Source organism: Metarhizium brunneum, chromosome 2 (assembly GCF_013426205.1).
Source record: "Metarhizium brunneum chromosome 2, complete sequence".
NCBI classification, from domain to species: Eukaryota; Fungi; Ascomycota; class Sordariomycetes; order Hypocreales; family Clavicipitaceae; genus Metarhizium; species Metarhizium brunneum.
The window spans coordinates 6,171,145-6,196,797 of NC_089423.1; the positions used below are offsets into that span (position 1 = coordinate 6,171,145).

The 25,653-nt window shown below is 53.4% G+C and overlaps 8 protein-coding genes across 8 annotated transcripts; 5 read left to right on the plus strand and 3 right to left on the minus strand.

Moving 5' to 3' along the window:
• Positions 1-3,355: 3,355 nt before the first annotated feature.
• On the plus strand, positions 3,356-5,491 carry MAL13 (Maltose fermentation regulatory protein MAL13; the record flags this gene model as incomplete). The annotated part of the gene is made up of 2 exons (XM_014689458.1): positions 3,356-4,585; positions 4,649-5,491. 2 exons carry the CDS (start codon positions 3,356-3,358, stop codon positions 5,489-5,491), a joined length of 2,073 nt encoding a protein of 690 aa, XP_014544944.1.
• A 931-nt stretch (positions 5,492-6,422) lies between these two features.
• G6M90_00g048300 (uncharacterized protein) lies at positions 6,423-8,206 on the minus strand (the record flags this gene model as incomplete). The annotated part of the gene is made up of 2 exons (XM_014689459.1): positions 6,423-7,374; positions 7,440-8,206. The coding sequence occupies 2 exons, from the start codon at positions 8,204-8,206 to the stop codon at positions 6,423-6,425; spliced, it is 1,719 nt and encodes a 572-aa protein (XP_014544945.1).
• A 1,100-nt stretch (positions 8,207-9,306) lies between these two features.
• Positions 9,307-10,398, minus strand: G6M90_00g048310 (uncharacterized protein; the record flags this gene model as incomplete). Its single annotated transcript, XM_014689460.1, has 1 exon — positions 9,307-10,398. One exon carries the CDS (start codon positions 10,396-10,398, stop codon positions 9,307-9,309), a length of 1,092 nt encoding a protein of 363 aa, XP_014544946.1.
• A 731-nt stretch (positions 10,399-11,129) lies between these two features.
• G6M90_00g048320 (uncharacterized protein) lies at positions 11,130-12,865 on the plus strand (the record flags this gene model as incomplete). Its single annotated transcript, XM_014689461.1, has 3 exons — positions 11,130-11,396; positions 11,472-11,513; positions 11,576-12,865. 3 exons carry the CDS (start codon positions 11,130-11,132, stop codon positions 12,863-12,865), a joined length of 1,599 nt encoding a protein of 532 aa, XP_014544947.1.
• Positions 12,866-13,640: 775 nt separating this feature from the next.
• Positions 13,641-15,788, plus strand: bbp-1 (Branchpoint-bridging protein; the record flags this gene model as incomplete). Its single annotated transcript, XM_014689462.1, has 5 exons — positions 13,641-13,972; positions 14,029-14,246; positions 14,483-14,706; positions 14,774-15,079; positions 15,171-15,788. 5 exons carry the CDS (start codon positions 13,641-13,643, stop codon positions 15,786-15,788), a joined length of 1,698 nt encoding a protein of 565 aa, XP_014544948.1.
• Positions 15,789-16,992: 1,204 nt separating this feature from the next.
• PFF1 (Vacuolar membrane protease) lies at positions 16,993-20,259 on the plus strand (the record flags this gene model as incomplete). Its single annotated transcript, XM_014689463.1, has 4 exons — positions 16,993-17,315; positions 17,371-17,637; positions 17,691-18,608; positions 18,663-20,259. 4 exons carry the CDS (start codon positions 16,993-16,995, stop codon positions 20,257-20,259), a joined length of 3,105 nt encoding a protein of 1,034 aa, XP_014544949.1.
• A 139-nt stretch (positions 20,260-20,398) lies between these two features.
• On the minus strand, positions 20,399-22,614 carry RSP5_0 (Flagellar radial spoke protein 5; the record flags this gene model as incomplete). The annotated part of the gene is made up of 8 exons (XM_066130440.1): positions 20,399-20,824; positions 20,940-21,026; positions 21,102-21,278; positions 21,347-21,547; positions 21,620-22,142; positions 22,265-22,436; positions 22,497-22,528; positions 22,601-22,614. 8 exons carry the CDS (start codon positions 22,612-22,614, stop codon positions 20,399-20,401), a joined length of 1,632 nt encoding a protein of 543 aa, XP_065986362.1.
• Positions 22,615-23,078: 464 nt separating this feature from the next.
• G6M90_00g048360 (uncharacterized protein) lies at positions 23,079-24,161 on the plus strand (the record flags this gene model as incomplete). The annotated part of the gene is made up of 2 exons (XM_014689465.1): positions 23,079-24,021; positions 24,088-24,161. 2 exons carry the CDS (start codon positions 23,079-23,081, stop codon positions 24,159-24,161), a joined length of 1,017 nt encoding a protein of 338 aa, XP_014544951.1.
• Positions 24,162-25,653: the final 1,492 nt, after the last annotated feature.

The window sequence follows — 25,653 nt, forward strand, 5'->3', positions numbered from 1 at the left end:
GACGGCGGAAACGACACTGGGCCATGAAAAAGCACGATGGATGCTCTAAAATTGGGGGTTGCCATGCCCGTTATTCTGAAAATAGACTGGGGAAACAGAGAACTGCTGCTGACAGACTAACAGGAGTCTGGTGTTCCTACGGCGCACAGCAGCAATGTTTAATGAAGAGGACGCAGGGGAAAGCCGCAACCACAAATGCATTAACGAACGCCAACTCGCTTATTAGAGCGCCATGCTACGTAGCAGCATTTTGTTCCTTTCCTCTTCCCACCAACCAACATACGACAAACAAGAAGCCATTGCGGGGCATGAGCATGACGAAGGACAAGGCTTGCGAAATGAGTGTCAGGCAAAGCAACTTTAGTACCGACCTTGCTTGGTACCGAGCCAAAGTCGACGATTGCAAGCATGGCCTTCTGGAGCGCCGTAGACTCTAATCTCCCTGGGCATTGTTCAGAGTCTAAGGCATAGGCATTGGTGCGACCAAGTGAGGCTGTCAAAAGAAAGCACGTCAGTAATCAGGTCATGTTTTGCAGCATGTCCTACAAGGGGCCTTTCCCCCTCGGCTGCTTTGTCAGTCTGTCACACTGCTGCGTGATACTTGACTGAAAAGAACCTGCAGACTTTGGGATGAGGACGAAGCGACTCAGAATCTAGCTCATATTACTGTCGATGGGCAAGAGGAGTGAGTCTCAGAAAATCCTGTCTACTCCGTACGCGAACCTGACTGCATGTGGATCTTATCCCAAAAAGAAATGCAGAACCAAGGGCAGAGGCCAGTTGACACCAAGGGCGGATGCCATTAATTTAAGGGGAAAAATTACTCCGTACGGAGTAGTATTACAGTGACTTACACCAGAGCCAACAAGGCAGGCATGGGATTCAGATGTTGCTTTTGGGACTACTCCGTAGAGACATACACAGATGGATGGAGTCGGAGAAGTATTGACTACTCCGTAACATCCATAGGTAGGGGTTAGTGAGTCTCAGATCGGCTACTATGTCTCGACTGATCAAAGAGGGCGATTCGTTCGAGGTTCTTCTTTTTTCAGCGTTTTCGATGGGATTGAAAATGATGTCTGAAATGCCAGCTGGGAACAACGACAAGTCCATTCCTGCCTCTAATCAAGTTGCTTGGCCCCCAATGGGCTACGACGACTCAAATGGGGGCGAGAGCCGCAAGGGAGACAAACAATGCCGTGGGGCATAGCATTGCTATTCCCGCTCTGCCTACTCCGTGCAAAGTCTGTTCCAAATAAACTCCCAACACTACCACTAGTACTAGTACGTACGGAGCGTCTCTCGCTTATTTGTCGTCAAGCGAGGATGGAATGGAGAGAGACGGGATTGAGCAGGGCCCACTATCACCCGAGACCGAAGGAAAGGTTGGAAACGCTCCCATTTCTTCTCAAAAGCATGGAGAGGTCTGTAGCAGTGGGCAGTGAGTTATGGGAGGGTAGGAATGGGGGCGGTACTTGTTAGAATGGTACAGTCCCAAGCGGCATATTGAAGAAAGTCGCATGACCAATGGGGATATTCAGCTTGGCTATTTGACTTGACACTTTGTTGCCAAATCTCGGCATACTACCTGTTGCACACAGCTATGGCAGCATCGACTTGGAATTGGACGAGGCTGACCAAGATTTAGACAAATGAGGAACGCACATAAACTATGTGTACGGAGTACGTGTTAAACAGGTGGATGGACTGACTGCATCGTCTACCGTCTCAGCGAAGTCATGACGAGGAATAAAGCGCATGCTTTCGAGGTCCATTAACGGAATACGGCTATTCCGTAAGCCGAGAAAAATCACAGAGGGAGTCAAGGAACTTGCCAAATGCATGAGGAGGATGAGACAATGGACAGCGTCTGTGTGGTAGTAAGGGGATAGCAATGACTCCGTAACCGTACTCGGTACCCAAAACTGCGAGAGCCGTGGCTGGCTGGCGATTTCGCGACCTGGATGAGCCTCTCGGAGTCGCCGGTGGGGCGAGGTCGCCCAATAGTGTGGCACAGAACAGATGAGTATTCGCACCGTGGAGCGTGGGTAAGACTGTGATGATGTGACGGTGCTAATGACGACACGACACCGTCGGTGGCTAACACGAGATGCTGACGAGAGAGGCGTCCGCGAAGGCCGCTTGAGGCCACCAAACTTGACGAGTCGACAGGTCCTGGCCTGCTTCCCACAAGCCTCGTCACTACTGGCCATTGAATTCATCTCCACCCCCTGCCCACCCATGTGCGGTTGCTTCGATTTAATTTCTCCTTGGGAACCAAAACCGGGGCCCGGTGCCTGTTCTGGCGTCGCTGGCCTGTCGAACGCATTCCGCAGACTCCAGATGTCCGCCCTGTGTGCGCTTGGCCGAGCCAGCGCACACCAACCCCAAGCCTTCAAATGTTGTGGTCAACGGTTTCTCTCTAGGCTGCGCCGGTCCCCCAGCAAGTCTGCTCACGGTCAGCCAGGTGGCCTGTTGGCGTGTCTGGGCCTGTGCTGCCCTTTCTTTTGTGTGTGTCTCCTGTGGACAAGGTTGGTTGATTGGTTGCTTGGCTGGATCAGTCTGCCACACCAGACTTTTTTATGCCAAATTGTATGTACATACATATGGAGTACAGAGTCGGCACTCGCAGATTTATGCATTGTGTCCAGAGTACGTACCCTGTCCTTCCCACCCCGGAACCCCGTCCAAGTAAAAAAACCCCACTGGCCCACGCTCAGCCTGTTGCCCAGTCTGCTCGTCCCTCTCGTGTTCCGACTTCGACTGCCAACCCTTTCTTTCCCCTTTGCCATCACCGTCGCCGTCGCCGTCACCGTCACCACCAGCATTTGGTGTCTCGATATCACCCGCAACTGCGCTGCACGGCTCATACAACTACGACGACTTGGTCAGCCCAATTCCCCTGGATATCGTTCTGCGGAGGTTTCTGGCCTTCCCCGGACTCTGCTCAATCAAACCCCAAGAGTCCCCCCGCGAGGGCCCGCTTCGAAAGGGCCGAATAACACCTGCAGGCCTGAAGCCACCACCACCCTCTGCTCTGCTCTGCTCTGCTCTGGTGTCCATTTCCTGCGGCTGCACCCATCGACACCCAGCGGCACGCGACAGACCTTTGGCAATTTATTTGCCCTGCTCAACTCTCCCCGCAATATACCCCGAGATCCGCCATCTTGTCGACGTTTCATCACAACGACATATCGATACAACGACTCTGCCCCATTCCATCTGTTTTCGGCATTCTGCGATTCGCCTGATTGTCGGTGCTTGTCCTGCCGCCTGACGACCTTTCAACGACGAGGCATCGCCTCTTGCTCCGCCGTATTGATTCTCGTCTCCCGCTCTTCCGCCATTCGCCATCATGTCACAAGCCGTCAAGAGAGCCTGCGATGCCTGCCATCGTCGCAAGGTGAAGTGTGACGGCATCAACCCGTGCCGAAATTGCGCCTCGGCTCAGTTGTCGTGCACATACAATGCCATCCCACAGAAGAAAGGCCCAAAAGGCTCACGAGCCAAAGTAATCAGCGAACTTCGCGAGACGCAGCGTCAGACCAGCCTGTCGGCCAAGGTGCAAAGCCGGATGAATGGCATCGCTTGCCCGCCCACAACCTCAGGCTTGGCTCCTACTCCAGGCCTCCTTACCAGTGAACTTGTCAAGGAATGTGCTCAGTTCTTCTTCGATAATCTTTATCCACAGGCTCCGATCCTCGACCGGCGACAGATTGAACAACAAGTTCTGTACATGGAGCAGAACCGCGATGCCTACTGCTTAATGACATCTCTTTGTGCCTTCATCATGCTTCAGCCAGGCATGTCTATGCCTGCGGGTGACCCATACAGCCTGGACATGGTCCCTGGGGCGAATATTGTTTCCAGTCAGCTTCTTCTCGAAGAATGTCTCCGTGTTCGAAAAGGATACGAGTACCTTGACTCTATTACTTTGAATTCACTGGCTACCAACTTCTTCCTTTTCGGCTGTTTCTCTGGCCAGGAAATGCATGACAAGGCCTGGTACTATCTCCGCGAAGCTACCACCATGATCCATATGGCTGGCATGGATAAGGAGGAGCACTACATGCAGTTTGACGCCGCCGAGGCTTCCCGACGACGACGCTTGTTCTGGCTCCTCTTCTCCGTTGAGCGGGCTTATGCTATCCAGCGCCGACGGCCCATTACTCTTCAAGCAACCATCAATTTGCCTACTCTAGGCGACGATCCTGCCGATCCCCAAGCACATATGCTCAACGGCTTCGTCTTGCTAGTCAACATGTTTCGGCCGTTCGATGATGCCTTCACTGCTACTTGGAACAAAACTCGGGCTCAGCTGACTTCTCAACATGTCAACGGTCTACAGAAGCAACTCAATGAAGTGGCTCAATCCTGTGCTTGTCAGGACTCAAATTTTCAGGACCTGCACACTAACCAACAGTGGTTGAAGAATACCGCCTGGCAGCTGACCAGTGGCGTGGTAAATGGCAACTCAGGTGATTCCATGTCATTCCAGTATCCCATGAATATGTCACGAGAACTACTGGTCAACATGGCATCACAATTCCCTGTTCAAGTTGTTGATCTTATTGGCACCGGACTGGTAAGTGCGAACTGAGAGCGTATTGATATATAATATCGACACTATTTGCTGACGTCTCCGAAGATTGAGAAGCTCTTGGAAATGTCATCATCGATGGCCGAATACCTCGCCATGCAGCCTGCTTCGCGAGACCCTTTCGCCATAGGCCCGCGCGAGCACCTGAGTCAGATTCTTTCCCTGGCTGCTGTTGCCCGAAACGGCGACTATCGCTTCCTGCCTTTGCTCCTGAATAAGCTCGGCGAAGTCCTTCCTCGCATCACGAACCCCATGCTTCAGAACGCCCCCGAGAACTCCAACCTTGCCAATATCGATATCTTTGATGGTTTTGGCACTGCTGGAATGGCCCAGCCACCCAGCCAGATGCACATGGCCATGGACAACGACTACGACCGTAAATTCTCTGTCGAGGAGTACGAGAAGAAGTATGCGATGGAAATGAACGGCAATACACCGGAATCCGCCACTCATTCCAACCACTCCCATAGCTCGCCGTCAATTGCGCAGCAAGGCTCGGACATGGGCGGTTCTTTTATTGGTTCTCCAAACATCATGTCGCCGGGGATGGACTACTCTCATAACATGAATGGGTTCCCCTGCAATCCGATGAACGAAATGGTGATGAGCCCCATGGGAAGCTCTGGGCAGTCGAATGGCATGTCACAAGGCCAACACATGGGACATGACCACATGCCACAGCGTATGAACGGAATGGCAGGCCAAAACATGCGGCAACAAGGCATAAACGTAATGAATCCTCTAAGCGGCATGGGTCATATCCAACAAAGACAAAGTAGCTTCCACATGACAGGTCAACCGCACATGGGGGATTTCCATAATCTCCCCCCAAGAGGGAATCCAGACACAAGCAATCCAATGGTTGGCATGAATACAATGGGCGCATATTAGCCGCTTCTGCCATAATGCCGATACGAATTTATATACCCATCTTTGTCGAACGACTGGAGCGACGACCAAAGATCTCCTGATACAGTGCAGATTCTCTTCTGCTTATATTCTTGACCAAGGTCACCCTACGATATCTACTTTGTCTCATTTTCCTTGGTTTTGTCATCCCATCACCAAAGAGCACGGCATTATACTTGTAAGTTGAAGGGGCAATGTGCCGTGCTTTAACTTTTGCCGAGGTGAGAGCTTAGCGGCGCTGAGCGAGCACATGAAGCATTTTATCATCTAGCATTGGGTCTGATGTCTATGTGTTTGCTTATCTTTGATATATATTTGTCTTTATCTGGCTTGGTGTTTCGTTAGTTATCTCTTGAGACATTTGAGCAACACGGCGTACAAGGTGTGGGACTATTGCCATCCAGCTTGCCATGGCGATAAATGGCGTTCGTTTAGCGTTTCCTTTGTTTGGAAGATTTCGGGTTTGGATATAAGGTGGCGCGGCAATTTGGATGATTATTACGCAAGATGGGTTGATGCCATCTGAGCTTTTGCAGTAGGGCCCAGCCAGTATGGACAACAATTGATTGTATTAGACCACATTTATCTTTTCAATATTGTGACGGTTTATTTCGACTCTGGACGCGATTCATCTAACTACTCTGCATTACCATATTGAGTAAAATATGGCCGTATTTCTGGGCCATTGTTCCCGTGCTGCTCTAATGATTTGCCTAGTAGTATATTCATTTCTTTTGCATCATGCTTGTATTATGATTTGCCATGAGAGGGAAATAATAAACAACTTAATATTCATTTCTTCGGTATCCCAATGACAAAGAGGGGGGGTATCTAGGCTGCTCCGGAGACACAGGCGCCCCTCGAGTCAGGTTTTCATTACGGCGTCATTACAGTCATTACCATGATCATCACGTCACACCACCCTCGTCTTCCCCGTCACCGCTCCCACGGCCAAAAGCTCTATCCTCCCCGCGTACAGACTCATCATGTGCGCCACGGGATCTCCCCATATCACGCCTCGCAACTGATGCTCCCCGCACGTCACCGCCACCACGCCCTCGTCCAGCCTCTCCCTGACGGTCTTGTGCTCCGTCACAGGAGCGAGCGGATTGCCTGTCCGCAGAACCGCGATCGTCCCCGCGTTGCTGAGCTTCGAAGGCGGCACTTTCCACTCCGGCCGACCGTGGACCGGGTCCGGCGGCGGCGGCGGCGGCGGGTTGGCGAGCAGCGCGACAAGAGACCGGACGTACGACTTGGACGCCCGCGCCACGGGGTCGCCCTCGTTGACGAAGCTCAGAAACAGGCTCTTCCTGAGCTCCCTCCTCCTGGGCGTCTTGAGCGGCAGCAGGCTGACGGGCGGGGCGCCGAACGTGACGCAGTGTATGCGCCTGAAGCGGCCCGCGAGCAGCGCCAGCTCGCTCTCGATGCCGCTGAGCATGTGGCTGTACAGGAGGGCCGCGACGGCGCCGCCGGCCGAGTGGCCCGTCAGGAGGAGCGAGTACCCTGCCCGCCCGGGGTTCTCCTCCAGCAGCTGCCTTAGGCGCGCGGCCACGGGGCGCACCGTCTGGCGGGCGACGGAGAGGAACCCGGCGTGGCAGTGGTTGTCGTGGTCGTCGAGGAAGTTTGTGGGCGGCGAGGGCGCCATGTTGAGGTTGACGGCCCAGTCGGAGAAGGAGGCGGTGCCGCGGATGGCGAAGACGATGGTGTTTGCGTGGTCCATGGAGACGGACTTGATGCGCATCGCTTTGGTGTTGTTGCGAAGGGACGAGGGGATGTGCGTGTTCAGCTCGTCGGCTTCCGGGCTGGTGTAGACGCGGTGGGAGTATTGGGCGGCCAGGCAGAGGAGGGGCCACGTCGGCATGTATCTGGGTGTTGTTAGGTTTTGTTGAAGGAGAGGGAGGGAAAGGAAGAAGGGGAAACCGGGACTTACAGACGAAGAGGGGGGAGGTTCGTGGGCAGTTTTGAATTGGCATATAGTTCCACCTTGGAGAAATAGTGGCCCGATACCACAGCAGTAGCTGTGTGAGCGACTTGTGAGGGCTGTCCTTTTTCCTGCTGTCGAAAGGGACATGTCTCTTTGAAACCCAGGGTTTGACAAGTGTGTTTGTCGTGAGTTGGCCATGGTTGAGATGGATCATGTGTGTAAGGTTGGGGTTGGGGTTGAGGTCTATACTGGACGAGACTGTTTTGAGAAGCGGGCTCCCGGCATAGGAACAAATTCCTTTCGTGGCCTGATAGGCTCTCGGAATCAATCAGCGTCATGACATTGTCGAAACGGTGCTTGATGTCATCGTATGCCGCGTTGGCAACGTTGGTGGAGGGTGTAAGTTGCTTTCGGGGCCCAGGGGTATGAGTGCATATCCATTCCAGTGCCAGGTCGACCATGGACTCGGAGAGGCGGCCGACGTCGAGGCCTTTCTGTTTCCGAGGTGCGCGCAAATCATATTGGGGATACGATGCTTTGTGGGTTGAGCATGGAGCTGGGAAAGGTGGATGCGGCAAGTTTGTAGGCGGGCTGTAGTTGAACTGCGGCTGCGAGGCTTTGGAATCAGGATAGAAGTTGTATTGTGCTGGGACTGGTGCAGGAGATGATGTATACATGTTGGGAGGACATGTAAACGAGGCTGGCTTGAGGTTGGACGTGGACGGCCTGGAGCCCCTGGACGGCCGTTCTGGTTTGGAGCTGGAGAGGCCCATGGCGAAAGACAGTCAGTCATTGAACGTTGCTCAATGACGGCGATGGAACTTGTGCATTCTAGCCGAGACAATCTTGTCGGTGGCGAAAACCTTGAAATAAAGCAACTGGGAATAGAGAAATTGAGTGACACTATTCACGAGTCACAACGTTGAGGGGAAAGTGGTGTTGTACAGGTTGTTGTGCAGATTGTGCAAGTGTACTAGTTGTACAAGTTGTAATACAGGCGCTCACATGCCGCGGCATGTCTCACAGCCCTACTCTGTAGTATTGGATGTTGCATCACACCAGCGCTGTCGACTTTAACTGATTGCCAGTACTCCGTAGTATTCTACATAGTAAGATGCTGAGCACACGCAGATGACAGTGACAGAGCCGTCGATTGATCCTTGAACCTCGTCGCATGCCATGTGATTTGCTGTGCCTCGGGCAGCTGCAGCTACGGCTGTGTCTGGGAGTCTGGGGATGGCGAATGGCAGTGCAGATGTGGTGCGTCGCGGCTATGGTATACATTGTATGGATTGTCTTGGCATGGGCTGCATGAACGATGTGAAACTGCCCTTGGAGCATTGGCTAGCAATGCGAGGTATTGAATACGTGCAGTGTTTTAACATTGGTTTACTTCCTACTGTACTCACCGGTGAGGGGTGGTGAGATGGACGGTGTAATGAAGAATCGAGTTGCTTTTTTTTTTCTTTAATTTTTTTCTTTAAATTGACACGTCTCTTTCCTCGCTTCTCCTCTTGCCATGGCTTCCGTTGAGCCTCAAAACGCGTTGGCTGCATCGTAACACTAGGCAGGAATGGGCAGCTGTTCCGTGTCGCCTCATCTTGGCACGATGAGGCCTCTCGTGCTTGTCACAAGACTCACAACAGCGGCGAGGACGGACGCTCGCATTCCCTCGGTCAACAGATACGTGATGCGTGATGCATAAACAACTATCCGGCAACGGGAGGGCCATTTCGCTGGCGCCAGTGCGGAGTTAAACACCGACTTTGATCACGACAGCGTCTGGCAATAGTGGTGAGCCTCACTTGGACGCCCAACGCAAGTCATGAGAGTGCAAGAACTGGTGATACGTCTCAGCATGCAGACTTTTACCTTATCCTTCGGTATCAATAGCATCCAACTCTGCATAAATGCTCTTCTTGACATCCTCATCGGCCCAGCACATATCTACCGCATTTCTCCCTAACTGCACCATTTCCGCCTTGGACAACCCGCCATAGTTATATGCCTTCTCCTGGTTGCCATCGATCCACACGTCGTGCATATACACAGGATCATCGCTATTAACGCAGTACTTGACTCCCTTGTCCAGGAGCTGCCGTAATTTAGGAAACAGGGCTTCCGTCGCCGTGCGTCGGTGATAGGCATGCGGGCAAAGGGTCAATCCGATTCCCCTTGTTCTGAGGCCCTCAACCAGCTCATCACGATCGAGGGCGTCCAGTCCGTGGTCTATCCTTTCAACGCCCACGTCGAAGATAGCCTGTCGGATATGCTCATGAGTATCCTTCTGGCCGAAATCGCAGTGCGTTGTGAGGTGAAGCCCATCCGCCCTGGCACGGGCAAACGCATTCTTGAACAGAATCGGCGGTCTCTCGTAGGCATTGCTCGCCAGTCCAACAGCGTGAAACAGGCCGAGTCCTCCGTTGCACGTGGCCCACGGCAGAGCAGTCTCGTAAGCAGCCTCGCCATCCTCCACGGGCTCGTCGCGCAAGAAGCAGAATATCCACTGCGACTTGACACCGTACCGTTCTGCGCCGTCCCTTTGTGCCTTCAGGTAGCCGTTCAGAACGGCCTCGGCGGCAACCCCCCTCCTGGTGTGAGCCTGAATATCGAAGAATGGCTCGACGTAGCGCACCTTCATCTCCTGGCAGCGCTTCAGGTAGTCCATGGCGAGGTCGTAAAAGTCTTCTTCTTGAAGGAGGACCTCGCAGCCGGCAAAGTAGGCTTCCAGGAAGGTGGGCACATCTTTGCGGCCGCCCAGCTCGGGGCGGTGGTTGTATGTGACCTGGTAAGATTCAAGCAGCTCTTCGTAGGTCTTGTAGGTCTGGTCCTTGAACCGTAGTGGGATATTGTTGCGTTGGGCAAGGGTCCAGCGGAGAGGAGGCCGGAGGGTGCCTTCGATGTGAATGTGCAATTCGACCTTGGGAAGGGAGGAGATGAAAGGGGATATCTGTAGGTTGTTCATTGTGGTGGTGACGATATTGGCGGTGGTGTTGGAAGGAGGACAAGCTGATGGCACAATCTGTTCCGCTTTCCGCCCTGTACGGATTCCACCAAAATGATCAACTACGACAGGTCTGCGCCGAGTAGGTCTGATGAACCTCGGCCAGCTCCGGTCACGGCTACTGTATCCTTATCATGCCCGTCGTCATTTGCGGCCAGGCAACGCGCTCTTTGCGGCGGCCAAGTGGAGAGACTTGAGGTCACAGGTCAAACCAGTTGGACCTGCTTCCGTGCTGCGTACTCGCCAGATTTCTTTCCAAATACGCCGGATAAGCTGCATTGGCCGCAAGAAACTTCATGATCCCGGCGTTAACGTGTGGAAATGGTGGCAAAGAGTGCTGATCCGTGGCTATGGATTTGCAATAGTCGTTGTTTGATGGGGGCAAGTTCGGATGCCTAATGTCGCTATTCAGTCTGCACATGTGGTCCTCCTGACTCCTCCATAAGACCCCCACACTTGGGACTTGGGAGGCTGAAGTTCTGAACCAGCTTGCATCTCACTTGCATCGCATTCCACACGCCCCCGCGACTCGCTACCCCAATCTGGGATTGGCAGTTTTCCTTTTGCCCATGCTGGCTAGTTGGCCTGCCATTCTCTCCTCATGGAGAAGGCGATAGACGTGCGAGCATTGGGTCTCCCGAGTCCCGAGTCTGTAGAATCCGTTGTGCCGCTCTCGTCTCCTTATTGAGAGAATGGCCCTCCCCTCCGACGATAGCAACCCTGGCATTTCTCATCTGCACGCTTCAGAATCCGATGCTCTGCTCGGACTTCGCACTATGGCTGAACTCTCGCAGGATCCGTCTCGTTTGGAGCCTGCGCCTGATGCGGCTGTGGCTCGTCGTGTGCTGAAGAAGATTGATCGAGCCATAATCCCGGTGCTATTTGTCACGTATATGCTCAACTTCATGGATAAGATCATCCTTTCGAGCGCGGCTGTTTTTGGCCTTCGAGACGACAATGTGAGCCCCTGATTCTCGACACCTCGAGCAGCATGAGCCTACATTGGAGAACGTATTGCTAACATTATCTTGCAGCACCTCAAAGGACAGGAGTATAGCTGGGTGTCCAGTATATTTGTACGAGTTTTCTATGAGGCTCTACCAAACATCCTTGAAATACTGACCCCAAAAAAATCTAGTACTTTGGCTACCTTTTTTGGGAATATCCTACCACAATTTTGATTGCCCGTCTGCCCACGGGTAAATACCTCACCGCGAACACGGTGTTTTGGGGGGTTGTCGTCACCCTGACGGCTGCCTGCAAGAACTTTGGCGGCCTAATGGCTGTTCGCTTCCTCTTGGGTGTGGCCGAGGCCACCATCACGCCTGGTTTCATGTTCCTGACGTCGACATGGTATACCCGTGACGAAATGCCCACTCGTGTAGGCATTTGGTTTGCAGGCAACTCTGTTGGCGGCTTGGTGTCAAGTCTGCTTGCCTTTGGGATTGGGCACATTGAGGATAATGTCCACCCTTGGAGGTGGATGTACATCATTCTTGGGCTGGGAACCTTTCTCTGGGCGATTCCCATGTTCTTTCTTCTTCCAGATAACATTTCAAAAGCCAGATTCTTGACACCCGACGAACGCCAAATCGCAAAGAACCGCGTCATCGTTGCTGGCACAGGTTCCACAGAGAACTCATCCTGGAGATGGGATCAGGTGGTAGAGTGCTTGATCGACCCCAAGTCCTGGCTGATCTTCTTCATCAGCCTCTTGACACAGATTCCCAATGGCGGAACCCAGGGCTTCTCCAATATTATTATCCAATCCTTCCATTTTACCAACCTCCAGTCAACGCTTATAAACATACCCTACTCCCTGATTACAGCCGCTGTGATTGCTGGCACAGGCCATCTATCAGGTCGCTTCCGAAAGCTAAACTGCCTCCTCATCGTTACGGTAGTGATGCCCTGCGTCATCGGTGCTGCCATAATATACCGCAGGACCGCCGTATCTCACGGTGTACAACTCTTTGCTTACTTCCTCCTGTCCACTGGCCCTGCAGCAATGCCACTCGCCATGTCTCTTGTACAATCTAACTTTCGCGGCGTCAGCAAGAAAATGACAATGACGGCCATGCAGTTCATCGCCTACTGTACGGGCAACATTATCGGGCCACAGCTCTTCCGCCAGACCGAAGCGCCTTCGTACGAGTCCGCTTTCCAGGCTATCATGATTTGTTATGCATTGGCTATGACTCTGGCGGTATCGCTCAGATTCTATCTGCAGTGGATGAATGCGAGGAGGACGAAGAAGGAGGGCTTTGACGGTAGTGCTGGTGCGGCTGGAGCGGTTGCTGATGGGAAGATGCCGATGCAGCTTACCAGTAGAGATGTTGCTGAGGTGGTGACGGAGATTCAACTACAGCCTGAGGATTACGAGGATGTGACGGACTGGAAAATGGCGGGCTTTAGATATCGTCTGTAACTTACATGTAAAAGGGTAGGTGATATATATATATATATATTGTCAATTTGTTTTTTTAAAAAAAGGCAAGATAATCATGGAAGACATCTAGTAACCTTGTATTTTAGCCTGACCTAGTCCAGGGAACCACACCTAACCACGTAATACACCACGAACGCATCGCGATACGTCAGTCACACTAGCAAAAGAGCTAGCTAATAGAAAGTAACACCATGTGCTAGTTTATCCTCATCACGTAGGGATATATGCACACACACACACACACACACACACACACACACATATATATATATATATATATATATATCGAAAATTGGCGGCCAACGGGAAAATTAATCTTCGACTAGCCCGTCAAAGCTACTTATTTAAGATTTATTGGATGGCTATAATCTGAATGCGTCTAGAAGCTGCCTGGCCTCAATAACTTGACCGTATTCGGTTGCTGGTGCGTTGCTGGACGGCCACTCCCAAGTCGTTGCGCCAAAAAATGGGCGTGGCCACGCCCATTTGTGTGCTGATCCCCCCAACGTTGAACTATGTATGTACGTAAAAGAGTGGAGCCTTTCCACGCTACGGAGTAATTCGAGCAACAAGAGCTGCGGTGGCGGTGGCGGTGGCGCTTAGAGATCCGCCCGGAATAGCCTTAATCCGAAACATGCCAGAAACCAAGATCTGCGTGGAAATTCCGATTCTGATTTCGCCATCGTATGTTCATCAAAGAGCCTTGTTCCCTCAAGTCGCGACAACACAATTTAGTCGCCAACGAACATTCACGATGTCGTGGAGAAATCAAGGCATCACTGGCTCGAACAACATTCCTCTTGGGAAGCGCCGCTTCGCTGAAGAGGATGGGGTTACTGACGAAGAACCGAGTCGGGGTCGCGACCCAGAACCCAGAACTGAAGCAGATGGTCCTCGCCGACGCAAGAAGCGCAACCGATGGGGCGATGCATCCGAAAATAAGGCTGCAGGCCTTATGGGGTTGCCTACTGCCATCATGTCTAACATGACGAGTGAACAGTTGGAGGCCTACACTCTGCATCTTCGTATCGAGGAGATCAGTCAGAAGCTGCGCATTGACGATGTCGTCCCTGCCGATGGGGACAGGTACGTGTCTTCAAACTGCCAAGTAAGCATTGTCATTATTCTAATAATCTCGTCAGATCGCCTTCGCCCGCTCCTCAGTACGATAACCACGGCAGACGTATCAACACGCGAGAATACCGGTACCGCAAGAAGTTGGAAGACGAGCGACACAAGCTGATTGAGAGGGCTATGAAGACGATTCCTAACTACCATCCTCCACAGGATTACCGCAGGCCCACTAAGACCCAGGAGAAGGTCTATGTGCCTGTGAATGACTACCCGGAAATTAACTTCAGTATGATTGCTAACCCTTTAACCCTAACCAATGTTTCTGCTCCCCCCGTTTTGGTGTCCCCTGTTTGGAGTTTGGCCAGTATCGCTGCGACCTTGCGAAGGCGCTTTGAGATAACTGGTCCATCATCGAAATGGGCCTTGACTTTTTTCCTTTGCGTTGCCCTATTCCCCACGTAACATCGAGTGTGAAACAGATTTCTTCAGATACTAACACGTAGCTTTTTTCCCCTCATAAAGTTGGCTTACTTATCGGACCCCGTGGTAATACACTCAAGAAAATGGAGGGGGACTCTGGTGCCAAGATTGCTATTCGAGGCAAGGGCTCCGTCAAAGAAGGCAAAGGCCGGTCGGATGCTGCGCACTCCAGCAATCAGGAGGAAGATTTACACTGTCTCATCATGGCCGATACAGAAGAAAAAATCAACAAGGCGAAGCAGCTTATTCACAACGTCATTGAAACCGTAAGATCCCGAACCATTCTTTCTATATATACTCTTGGTTGATGATTTGCTAACTGACCCATCATAGGCGGCGTCTATTCCTGAAGGTCAAAACGAGCTGAAGCGTAATCAGCTGCGAGAACTTGCTGCACTCAATGGTACTCTCCGAGACGATGAGAATCAAGCTTGTCAAAACTGCGGCAAGATTGGCCACCGCAAGTACGACTGTCCCGAGCGTCAAAACTATACTGCCAGCATCATCTGTCGTGTTTGCGGCAATGCGGGACATATGGCCCGTGATTGTCCCGACCGACAGAGAGGTGCTAGCTGGCGAAATGATGGCCGGCCTGCAGGTAGAATCAATGGCGGTGATGCCGTTGACCGCGAAATGGAGGTATGCACATGTCTTTCTCCCATGTCCCCTCGCCCTTCCCCCTCCTCTTTTTTTTCTTTAAAAAAAGCCCCTGTGCTAACTTTTATTATAGCAACTTATGCAAGAACTTGGAGGAGGCTCTGGACCTCCAGCCCGAATCGAAGCTGGCCCCGGTGGCGGCGCGGATCAAAATGGAGCGGATGCCAAGCCTTGGCAACGTGGACCAACTGGCGGCCCTGCTCCCTGGAGATCCCGTAACCACGACTCCAACGACGGAGAGTCTCGAGGATCTGGTGCTGCGCCGCCTTGGGCCAGGGAACGAAACCGCGGCGGGCATGACCATCATGGGGACCGTGATCGTGACAGAGACCGTGATCGTGACCGTGACCGCGACCGCGAAAACGGCTACGGCCAAGGTTACGGTTCATCTGGATCAGCAGCTCCTCCCCCATGGCAACAGCAGGCTCCTGGAACCCAGGGTGGGTATCCTGGATATGCTGGGTACGGCGGTTACGCTCCTCCTCCTGGTATGGGTGCGCCGCCCGGACTTTCCCAGGCTGGTGCCGGACTGGCAGCTCCTCCCGGCCTCGCCGGAGTAAATGCCCTCATTCAACAGTATGCCGGAGGCGCTACACAAGCTCCTCCACCTCCTCCACCTTCAGGTGATGCGCCGCCTCCGCCTCCGCCTCCTCCCGGAAACCAGCCCCCTCCTCCGCCTCCTGGCGCTTGAGCAAGCTCATGATGGAGTTCGGAACGCAGGCGATGGTGTATTTACTGCTAACGAAGAGCGGCTTCCTTATTGGGAGCAATCAGTTTGTTTATTCACTTACGGGTACAGGACAGTCTGGCGTTTTGAACAGCTTGGCCTAGGAGGTTCCGTCCTAGAGAGAATGGGAACAGTCGGGCAGGTTTTTTACTAACAATTCTTGCCTTCCAACTCGATTCTTGAGACAACTCGACAAGTAATTTGATATAACCTAGCATGTAGGAGATGGTACGACCGAGCTAATGCAGCACTTTATACCGTATGCAGTGTAGCTGAGTGTTTCTTTTTAATAGGAAAAGTTGGTAGTCGTAACTGAGACTCTCGTGAGATGTGAAATGGCCACGGCCGTGATGACGTTGCGACGCTCGGGTCTTGGGCTCGGCTTAAGATGGTGAGTGGCCGCATTCGGTCGTACGAGATGACGGTCTTGGCATTAAGCCGACCGTGGGTTTCGAGTGGCCATGAACGTAGTATCGGCCATTGCGCCTTTGTTTATGCTTCACAAGAGGCAAATATTGTTTCAGAGACGTGCATACAAGACGGCCTGTGTCATTTGCCTTTGCTGGAAATCTAAATAGAAAAAAAAGGCAAAGACTGTCGGCGGTTATCATTGGCATGATGGGCCTAAAACATGACACCAGACATTATCCAGTCCCCCGTTCATATCGGTTGTGCGGGGTGACGGCCACTGGACGGACAGTCGAGGTCGGAGACATGCAGCTGCACCGGCCGACGTTTTTAGCAAGCTCCAAGCTCCAAGCTCCCCGAGCTCCAAGTGGACATGGAAGCTCCATGTCACGTCCTGTGCACCACCACCTCGACATGCAGTCTGGACATCTGGACCTTTCAACCTGCCGCGCATTCCATCTTCCCGCTCCGGCTCCAACCATCTCTCCCGTCCCATCCTGCTGCAGGTTTATTTTTCCATCAATCAACCCTATAGGCGGCCTTTTTTTCTTTGCAGAGGAGGATATTTTCATTATCCTGTGGCCCGGCGCTTCGTCCTAGTCTCTTGTCCTAAAACGCCACCGAGCGCGCTTCATTTCCAAGGTCGCTTTCGCCATGTTCTTTGGCACCGCGTAAGGGCGCCTCTCTATCCAACGTCTCGCCTTTGCTTATCGTGAATACGCTTTCGCCTGCGTTGCACAAATTCGTAACTAAGTTCGCCATGAAGCTCGGTAATCCGTTTGTTTTCCGGCCAGGCCCGGTCAGCTTCTGGACAACCATTGTCTATCTCGCCATTATCATACCCTTGATTTATGTCCAGGAAACGGTGCCGCCTGCGCCGTCCGAAAAGGAGCTGCCGCAGGGCGTCAATTTGACAGAAGCGTGGCTGGATTTGGAGGTCATTACTAGATCATACCATCCTTTTAACAGCCACTCGAACGATATAGTTCGCGAGTATCTCATGCGTCGATCCAGGGACATTTTGGAAAGAAATGGGATTGACTATACTACGGATTTAACAGGTGGTGTGCCCTGGGAAAGCAGGTTCGTTCGGAGCTGCTCTGATGATGGAAGACGTGTTGCTTACCAGCGTGAACAGGTATTTGTCTTCGGCTGAGCATCCCGTCCAGGCCGCCGAGGTCTCTGCTCGCCCGCGCGGGGCCACGCTCTTTGATGATCGCATTTCAAACGTGACAATGACTAATCCTCAGCCGAATAATACCATGGGACGGTACTTTGAAGGCAACAATTTTTACGTGTATATTCATGGTTCTGAGGACCCGGAGGGGGATTGGTGGACCTCTGACAATGTTCAACGAGTTGCTCGCAATGGCGCTGGCGTTCTCGTGAATTGCCATTTTGACTCGTGAGTCTTCGTTAGGTTTCGGGCATGTCAAGCTTGTTACTGATAGATTCAAGGGTATCTACCGGCTATGGCGCCACCGATGACGGCATGGCATGCATCTCCCTGCTGCAATTGCTCAGTCACTTTACCTCCGAGGGCCATCAACCGAAGAACGGCATTGTCTTGCTTTTCAATAATGCCGAAGAGGACGGGCTACTCGGGGCCCAAGCTTTTGGATATAGCCCCTTGGTGCAGTTTTGCAATACATTCGTCAACCTGGAGGGGGCGGGAGCTGGCGGTCGAGCCATGCTGTTCCGAACGACGGATCTCGAGGCCGCTGAGGCGTACTCCAAAAGCCCTCATCCCTTCGGATCCGTTGTAGCGTCGAATGCTTTCGAGCGAGGTGTGATTAAGAGTGGCACGGATTACTCGGTCTTTGTGGACAACTACGGCCAACGCGGTCTCGATATCGCTTTCTATTCGCCTCGGTCCCGATATCACACAGAAGAGGATGATGCGCGGCACACGTCAGTCGACAGCATCTGGCACATGTTATCAGCTGCTCTCGCCACGACCGAGTCCTTGGCAAGGACCACCAGCACCCAGTTCAACGGTCCGCGCTCTGATGGCAGAAAAGATCTGGTTCAGAGTGGCCGCCCAACGGCTGGTGTTTGGTTTGATTGGTATGGCAGTAGCTGGTCCGCGTTTGCGCTTAGAGGGCTATTTGCGTGGACTCTCACCCTTCTTATTACTACGCCACTTGTTCTTTTTGTGGTGACATATCTGCTGGTTCGCGATGACAAATGGTACTTCTTTGCTACCAAGGTTGATTCTACTGTAGGAGACGGTGAAGAAACCGTGTCATTTGGCGGATGGAAAGGATTCGTCCGATTTCCGTTTGCTCTAGTCGTTGCCACTGCCTTGACAATTGGGTCGGTGTTTTTGCTGGCCAAGGTCAATCCATTGATTATTTACAGCAGTGAATATTCTGTGTAAGTGTTCCGCGGTTAATTTCTAGGCAGAACGATTTTACTTACTCTCTGCAGGTGGGCCATGATGATTTCATTGTTTTACTTTGTGTCGTGGCTTTTGCTTCGTGGGGCTCACTTTGTGCGCCCAAGTGCTCTTCAACGGGGCTTTACGCTGATCTGGCTCTTCATCATTACTTGGGTTCTCTCAGTTTTCGCAGCCGTTGCTGAGGATCGCATGAATATGGGTGCTGTATACCCTTTGGCATTCCTCCACACCTTCGCCTTTGCAGCAGTCTTGATTTCACTCTTGGAACAATATGCACTTCCGGCCAAGCAAGATTTTGCGCGACAAGTCAGCGGCGAAAACGAAGAGGAAGAGGAACAAGAACAAGAACAAGAGAACCTATTAGGTGATGGCGGTAACGACGCTAACCAGCAAAATAACGAGGAGAGAGGGGACACAGATATTGCTGCTACTCCAACAGAAACGACACCTCTCAGGGCTGGCGAAGAAGGTCACGGATCTAGCGAGCAGACCACCACATTTGCCAACACATATAGGAGACCCGTGCCAGAAACTAGAGTTGAGACTCGTAGCGGCAACAACAGAAAACGCAGCTTTCCGCCTTACGAAAACGAGCAAGCTTGGTCCGGTCGACTTCCCACCTGGACCTGGTTTATCCAACTCCTTCTACTCGTTCCCCTATATGTGACTGTGCTCGGCAATCTGGCACTGGTACAAACCACATCCATAGGCAAGACCGGAACAGATGGTAGCAGCTTACTTGTTCCGCTGATGGGGGTTGGCATCTTAGCAATCCTCCTTCTCCTGCCACTCACGCCGTTTATCCATCGCGTCAGCCACCACGTCCCGCTCTTCCTTCTCCTCGTATTTATCGGAACGCTTATCTACAACTTGACCGCCTTCCCATTCTCCGACAACAATCGTTTCAAGTTTTACTTCAAGCAAGTTGTCGACTTGGATAAAGGCTCCAATGTTGTCACCCTCAATGGGTTGGAAGAATTTGTACGCCCTGTCATTAGCTCCATACCCACGCCAGCTGGCCAACGAATTCACTGCGATGAAGACCCCTTTCTCTCAAACTTGAGGAATTGCCAGTATGACGCGTCTCTCTTACCTCCGGACGTGGCGGATGGTGAGGAGTTGGAAAGCCTGATATCCATCGAAGCGTCGAAATCCAAAAATGGAAAAACAATCCTCGTGAGCCTTGATGCGTTGAACACTCGCGTCTGCTATCTCGATACCTCGTTCCCAATCTTTGGCTTTTCGGTTCACGGTGGCGCAAAGCGCGATGACCGGTTCGGCTCATTCCCACCTGAAGGGCTTCAACAGATTCAACTTTGGAGGCGTGATTGGGAAAAGGGTTGGAATGTTACCCTTCACTTGGGTGGGCATGTGCTTCCCATGAACCAGGATAGTGTAGAAGCCACGGAGGTCGACGAAGTAGATGATGACACCAGCGGCGGAGAACTAAAACGAAGAGCAGCTAAGGAACTTATCGTGACGGCGAGATGTGCCTGGTCCGATGCCAACAGTGCAAACACGATCCCGGCATTCCACGAGGTGAAGCAGTTCATGCCTAGGTGGGCGGTTGTCGCGAAAAAAACTGTTGGTCTCGTGGAAATCACCAAGAAGATCAAGGTGGCGTAATCCGCGCGTAAGAGAAGAGGAAAGTTGGCACGTTTAGTGTGTAGGGAACATAATCACTTGTAGTAGTAGTCATTGCTCGAATATCAGTACGTTGTATGAATCGGACGCATTTTGCGGGTGCAAAGACGCAGTGTCTCATTTACGCCCTCATGCCTCTATATTCCTGTCCGCAATCGCCAATCTTCTGATAGACGGCATGCAGCTTCTCGCCGTTGTGGCCATGCGCAAAGGCATCAATGGCCATGATGTCGGCATTGCTCAAGTTCCATCCAAACACGTGGAGCGCATCGGCGCAGCGATCCGACACGCCTAGTCTCGTCCCGACGAGGACGGCACCCACGGACGGCTGCTGCAACACCCACCGGCTCGCGACGTCGGCAATGCTCACGCTGTACTTTGTCGCGAGGAGAGACAGCGTGCCCAGAAGGGACTGGAACTCCTGCCACGTGCCCCAGTGGTTGATCATGTCGAGGTACTTGCGCTGCGACGGGTTGAGAGGGTTCGAGGGCGAGTATATGTCTGGCGGTGGTTGGTTCAGCCACTTCTCCGTTAGGAGGCCGCCGCACTTTTTTGGGGGGAGAGGGAGGACGTTAGCTGCCCGTTGTTTCTGACGAGGCTTGGTCTTCTTTGTGAGGGACGTTGCCCTGTTGCTTTTTGGGCGGGGGGGCTGAGGAACGCACCAGGGAGCCGTAGGTGAGGAGTTTGAGGTTGTACCGCTCGCAGACTTGCGTCATGCCCATCAGGGGGCGGGTGTCGATGGGCGAGAACTGCTTCTGTCAGCTGGATCGTTTTCCTGTAGATGGGACGGAAACGGAGCATGGTAGTAGTGCAGGGGCGCGTACTTGTACTTGGTTCGATACGATGCCCACCTCGCCCGTCTTGTCTATCAGATACCTGCATATCTCGTCGGTGTGCTCTGCGTCGAAATTGCACAGGCCCACGGCGGACAGGTACTCGGGGTGGGATTTCGTGATGCCGATGAGTTCGTGGAGTATCTGGAGGTATTCTTTTGCTTCGTACTAGACGTCGGTGAACACGGCGGTTTGGCTTTCGGGGGAAAAAGGGGGGAGAAGGAGAACAGACGTACGTCGTACCAGTGGAATTGGAGCAAGTCTACGCGCCCGCCTAGACGCCTGCAGCGCTCTCTCACGGCCGCCAGGACGTACTCTGTTGTGACGGGCGTGTTGAGCGGCTTGAAGACGCACCACTTTGTGGCGGCGTATAGTTCGGCCTGTGTCGCCGCGGGGAGTCTGTTGCGGAAATCGCCGTAGACGAGTTCCGCATCCCCCTGGTTACAGCGTCAGGAACAAAGGGAGACCAAAAAAAAAAGACGTGGGCGGTTGGGAATTCTCGCACGTACGTAGTGGTCGGCCATGTCGGCGGCGACCAAGCCCGCCTCGACCAGCTTCACGAGCTTACGCTGCTGCTGGTGCCAGTTGCCGACCCCGAAGGCGGGCGAGGACAGCTGCCAGAGGCCGTTGAAGAGGCGTGGCAAGCGTCTGTTTCCCAGGGTGAACTTCTCAACGGCCCCGGCGGGCGGCGAGGCGAGGTGGATGATGCGGTCCCCGTGGGTGGACGACGCCTGTTGGATGGCGGCGGCGTCGGCGAAGAAGAGCTGCAGCGTGTCCCTGGCCTGTCTCTCCGCGCGGCCGAAGGGGTACTCGAGCCTCGAGCTGGCGCAGTACGTCTGGCAGGATGCGAAGCTGGCCAGCAGCGCTTGCAGGTCTTCCTTGAGCTTGGTGCTCTTCTCGGGCGCCGACTCTTTGAGCGCCTGCATGGCCTGGACGGTGTCGCCGGCGAACTTGTCCACGTTCTGGGAGAGGGGGGATTGGGCCGTCCATGAGGCGCGCGCTTGGATGACGGAGTGGACAAAGTGTGTCAAGCTGATGGGCGGGCAGGTTAGGCATTTGATGGTCGAGGAAGAGAAGCAGAAGGGGGGACGTACTAGGTGAGGGATTCGCTGGCGAGCTTCGACGAGAACAGGCATCTCGTGAGGGCAAGATACTCGATGCATTCTGGGGAGCATGTGTCGTGGGCTGGAAACAGCTTGGCGGCCTCTGTGAGCTCGGGCGGTGTTTCTTGGAGGCGCGAACGGGCGTGTTCGACGAAGAGTTTCTGGATGCCGGGGCCTTGGGAGAGGAGCGCCCGGAGAGACGAACGGAGGTAGGCGGGCGGCACTGCTTGGATTTAGCTTTGCGGGCTTGTTGTACGAGGTGGGCTTGGTCCATGTTGGTTACGGTTTGATATGAGGACATCGTCCAATACGTTCCTGCGGCCGCCGAAGGTCAGTTGAACTTGCGAGAGTGTGGTGAGACAAGGGGAGGAGACGGCGCTGACTTACACGTGGCCGCCCATATTATTCTCAAGAGGCTGCTTCAAGGGGAGGCAAGGTTGAGGATTTCTTGTTTACGGATTAGCCCGTTGGATAGACTGTTTCTGAGAACAGGGAGCCAGGCGCATGTCGTGTGGTGCACATGCCGGATGTGCGATTCCCTCCCCGCATGAGGGGGGTTTGCGCCATCGGCTGTCTGACATGAGCTACTACTCCGTCGTCTTGGTCATCTTGCATCCTGGTGCTACATGACTACATGATACAACTTGGCTGGGGAGACACTGGTTCGTGGGAGGAATCCGACTTTGCCGTAAAAATGGCCGAAACTCCAAGCAAAAAATAAGAGGACATTATACGGAGTACGGAGTACCGTTGCCCCAAAACCGCCTCGGCTCGCCCCACAACTCCAGGCTCAACGACATCTCACAGCGACGGCCGACCTTGGCCGTTTGAAACCTCGTCCCATCACACCGCGGCATCAGCAGCCATGCTGTCGTCCATATGGAAGCCCTCGGAGCAGCTCCGCGGCGCCGAAAGCCGCGCGCTCATCTACTTCGTCTGCGGCAACCCCGGCCTCATCGGCTTCTACGTCGACTTCCTCGACGCCCTGCGCAACCTCCTCGACACCTCCCAGTCCGCCACGGCCTACGACATCTACGGCCGCAACCTCGCCGGCTTCTGCGACCATGAGCACGAGCCCTTCACGCCGGACAACCCGCCCTTCGACGTCGACGGCCAGGTGGACGCCATCTACCAAGACGTCGCCTCGCGCCGCGTCAGCACCGAGGACGGCAGCGGCAGCGGCAGCGGCAGCGACAGGCCGTACGACTTTGTCGTCCTCATGGGCCACTCCATCGGCGCCTACATCGCCGTCGAGATCTTCCACAGACACATGCAGGACCCCGGCCGCGCGCCGCACCTCCGTCTCCGCCACGGATTCCTCCTCTTCCCCACCATTGCGTCGCTCGCGCTGTCGCAGAGCGGCACGCGCATCAACTACATGCGGAGCCTGCCCACCATGGAGACGCACTTTGTCACCTACGCCAAGGCTCTCCTGGGCCTCTTCCCGCAGGGGACGCTGCGCTGGATCATCCAAAACGCCATGGGCTTCTCGCCGCCCGCCGCCGACGTGACGGCCGAGTGGCTCAAGAGCAGGGACGGCGTGCTGCAGGCGCTGCACATGGGCAAGTCGGAGCTCGACACCATCTTCGAGGACAAGTGGGACGACGAGCTGTGGGAGGTGTCTGCCTCGGCGGCGGAGCTGCCCGCGCCAAGGTTCTTCATGTTTTACGGCCGGGAGGACCACTGGGTTGCGAACCATGTGCGGGACGAGTTTATCGAGCGGAGGCGCCGGGCTGGTGAGAAGGGTGGCCGGACGAGCATTACGGTTGACGAGGGGAATATCCAGCATGCGTTTTGCACCAAGGAGCGTAGGTGGATTTTTAAAAATTCATGTAAAGGGTCTGTTGTGTTGTGCTAATGATGTTTTCTTGCAGATACCAGTTGGACTATTGCGAGAAAGGTGCATGCGTGGGTGGTGGAAATTGATCGAGCTGGTGCGGTGAAATAGCGTTGGCCTGAGTGAGCGCGTATTTATATTCTTTGGTGTGGCGCTGTTTTAAAATCATAAGCATTTATTGAGGATAGAATTTTTGTACAGCTGTATATTCTTTAGACGAGAATCGCTTGTTGTTGGCGAAGAGAGGCGAGCGATGGGACGGTAGGCATACCTCGACGTGGGCCATGTTATCTTGATTCTGCGTGAAATGAGGTAACACTTTGATGGAAAGTAGAAGCAGGGAATGTCGAGGTCCGGAAAAGACATAGATTACAGGGAAGCAAACTCTACAATGTTATTCTGTGTGTATTTGATTGGGTGAGAAACCACCGCATCATCTCCGCGATCAACAACAAAGCAGTGTTACGGAGTATCCCGCCCAAGGAGTTCCAAGCCAGGATTCTGATAGACACATGATTCTACAGAACAGACGCATGAAAAGCGTCGAGAAGTCACTGATTTGATCCGGGGCGTCTTGGCCAGTAATGGTATATTCACATTCACCTCGTGTTGGAATAGGAATTCATCGAGTGCAAAATCAAGTTGGCTTGCGGACGATATCACAGAGTAGAAGAAGTTAAAGAATGAGAAGAGTCGAGTGACGGAAAGAAGAGATCACGGGACGGGTTGCTAATGGCCTTGATGCGGCACAAGCCGCCTGCGCTCCATCATTGATGTCTGTTGACGATTGTAGGCGCGCGTAGTTTGGAGAATTAGCCGCTGATAAAGTTTTCACCCAGCAGTAACCATTTTTCACTGCCGTCACAGATTGAAAAGGGCGATTTCGTGCTAGGAATAGTTTCATAGAATCATAGCCAAGGCCGGTAGCCTGAAATGGATTTAGATATTGGGAATAACCGGGGTTGCTCCTGGAGACAGCGACATACATACGGAAGACATCATGGACCACTCAATCGACCATGTCCATCAGCGTGTCACGGTCCACGGATCAGGGAAGCAGGCAGGCTTTGGGAGGGGTCAATCCGCAAATAGTCAAGCATCCTCACTGTTTGCCGAAAAAAAGACTCTGCTGAAGCTGCGAAATGCTACTAGCTGCGAGGCCATCCCTCAAGCAACGCGCTACCCTACCGTAGTGGTGTAGCATCGTCTTGCCAGTTCATCGCTTAGTGCGTGCAGGTCAATTGTCATTGCAAGAGGCTCTGGGCCAAGCTCCAGACTACCGGCGCTAGTGCCTAGTCTGGCCCGACAATGTTCAAGGTTCCGCCCACGCCCCCTCCACAACAAGTGTCTGCAGAACAAGTCGATCTCAACCCGCCAACCCGCCAACCCGCCAACCTGACAGGAGATTTTGGCAGATTAACACGCCGCACGCCACACGGAAGCAGGGACCCGACAGACCCTGTGGCGCGGCGCTGGATTCGAGGTCCTCTCAGCTTCCACGTACCATCGACGGCTTATGTTGGAGAATCCCAAAGGGCCTACCCAACTCTCCTCAATCCAAGAGGTAATGGAAACACGGCCACAGAAGCAGGCATACGTAGTA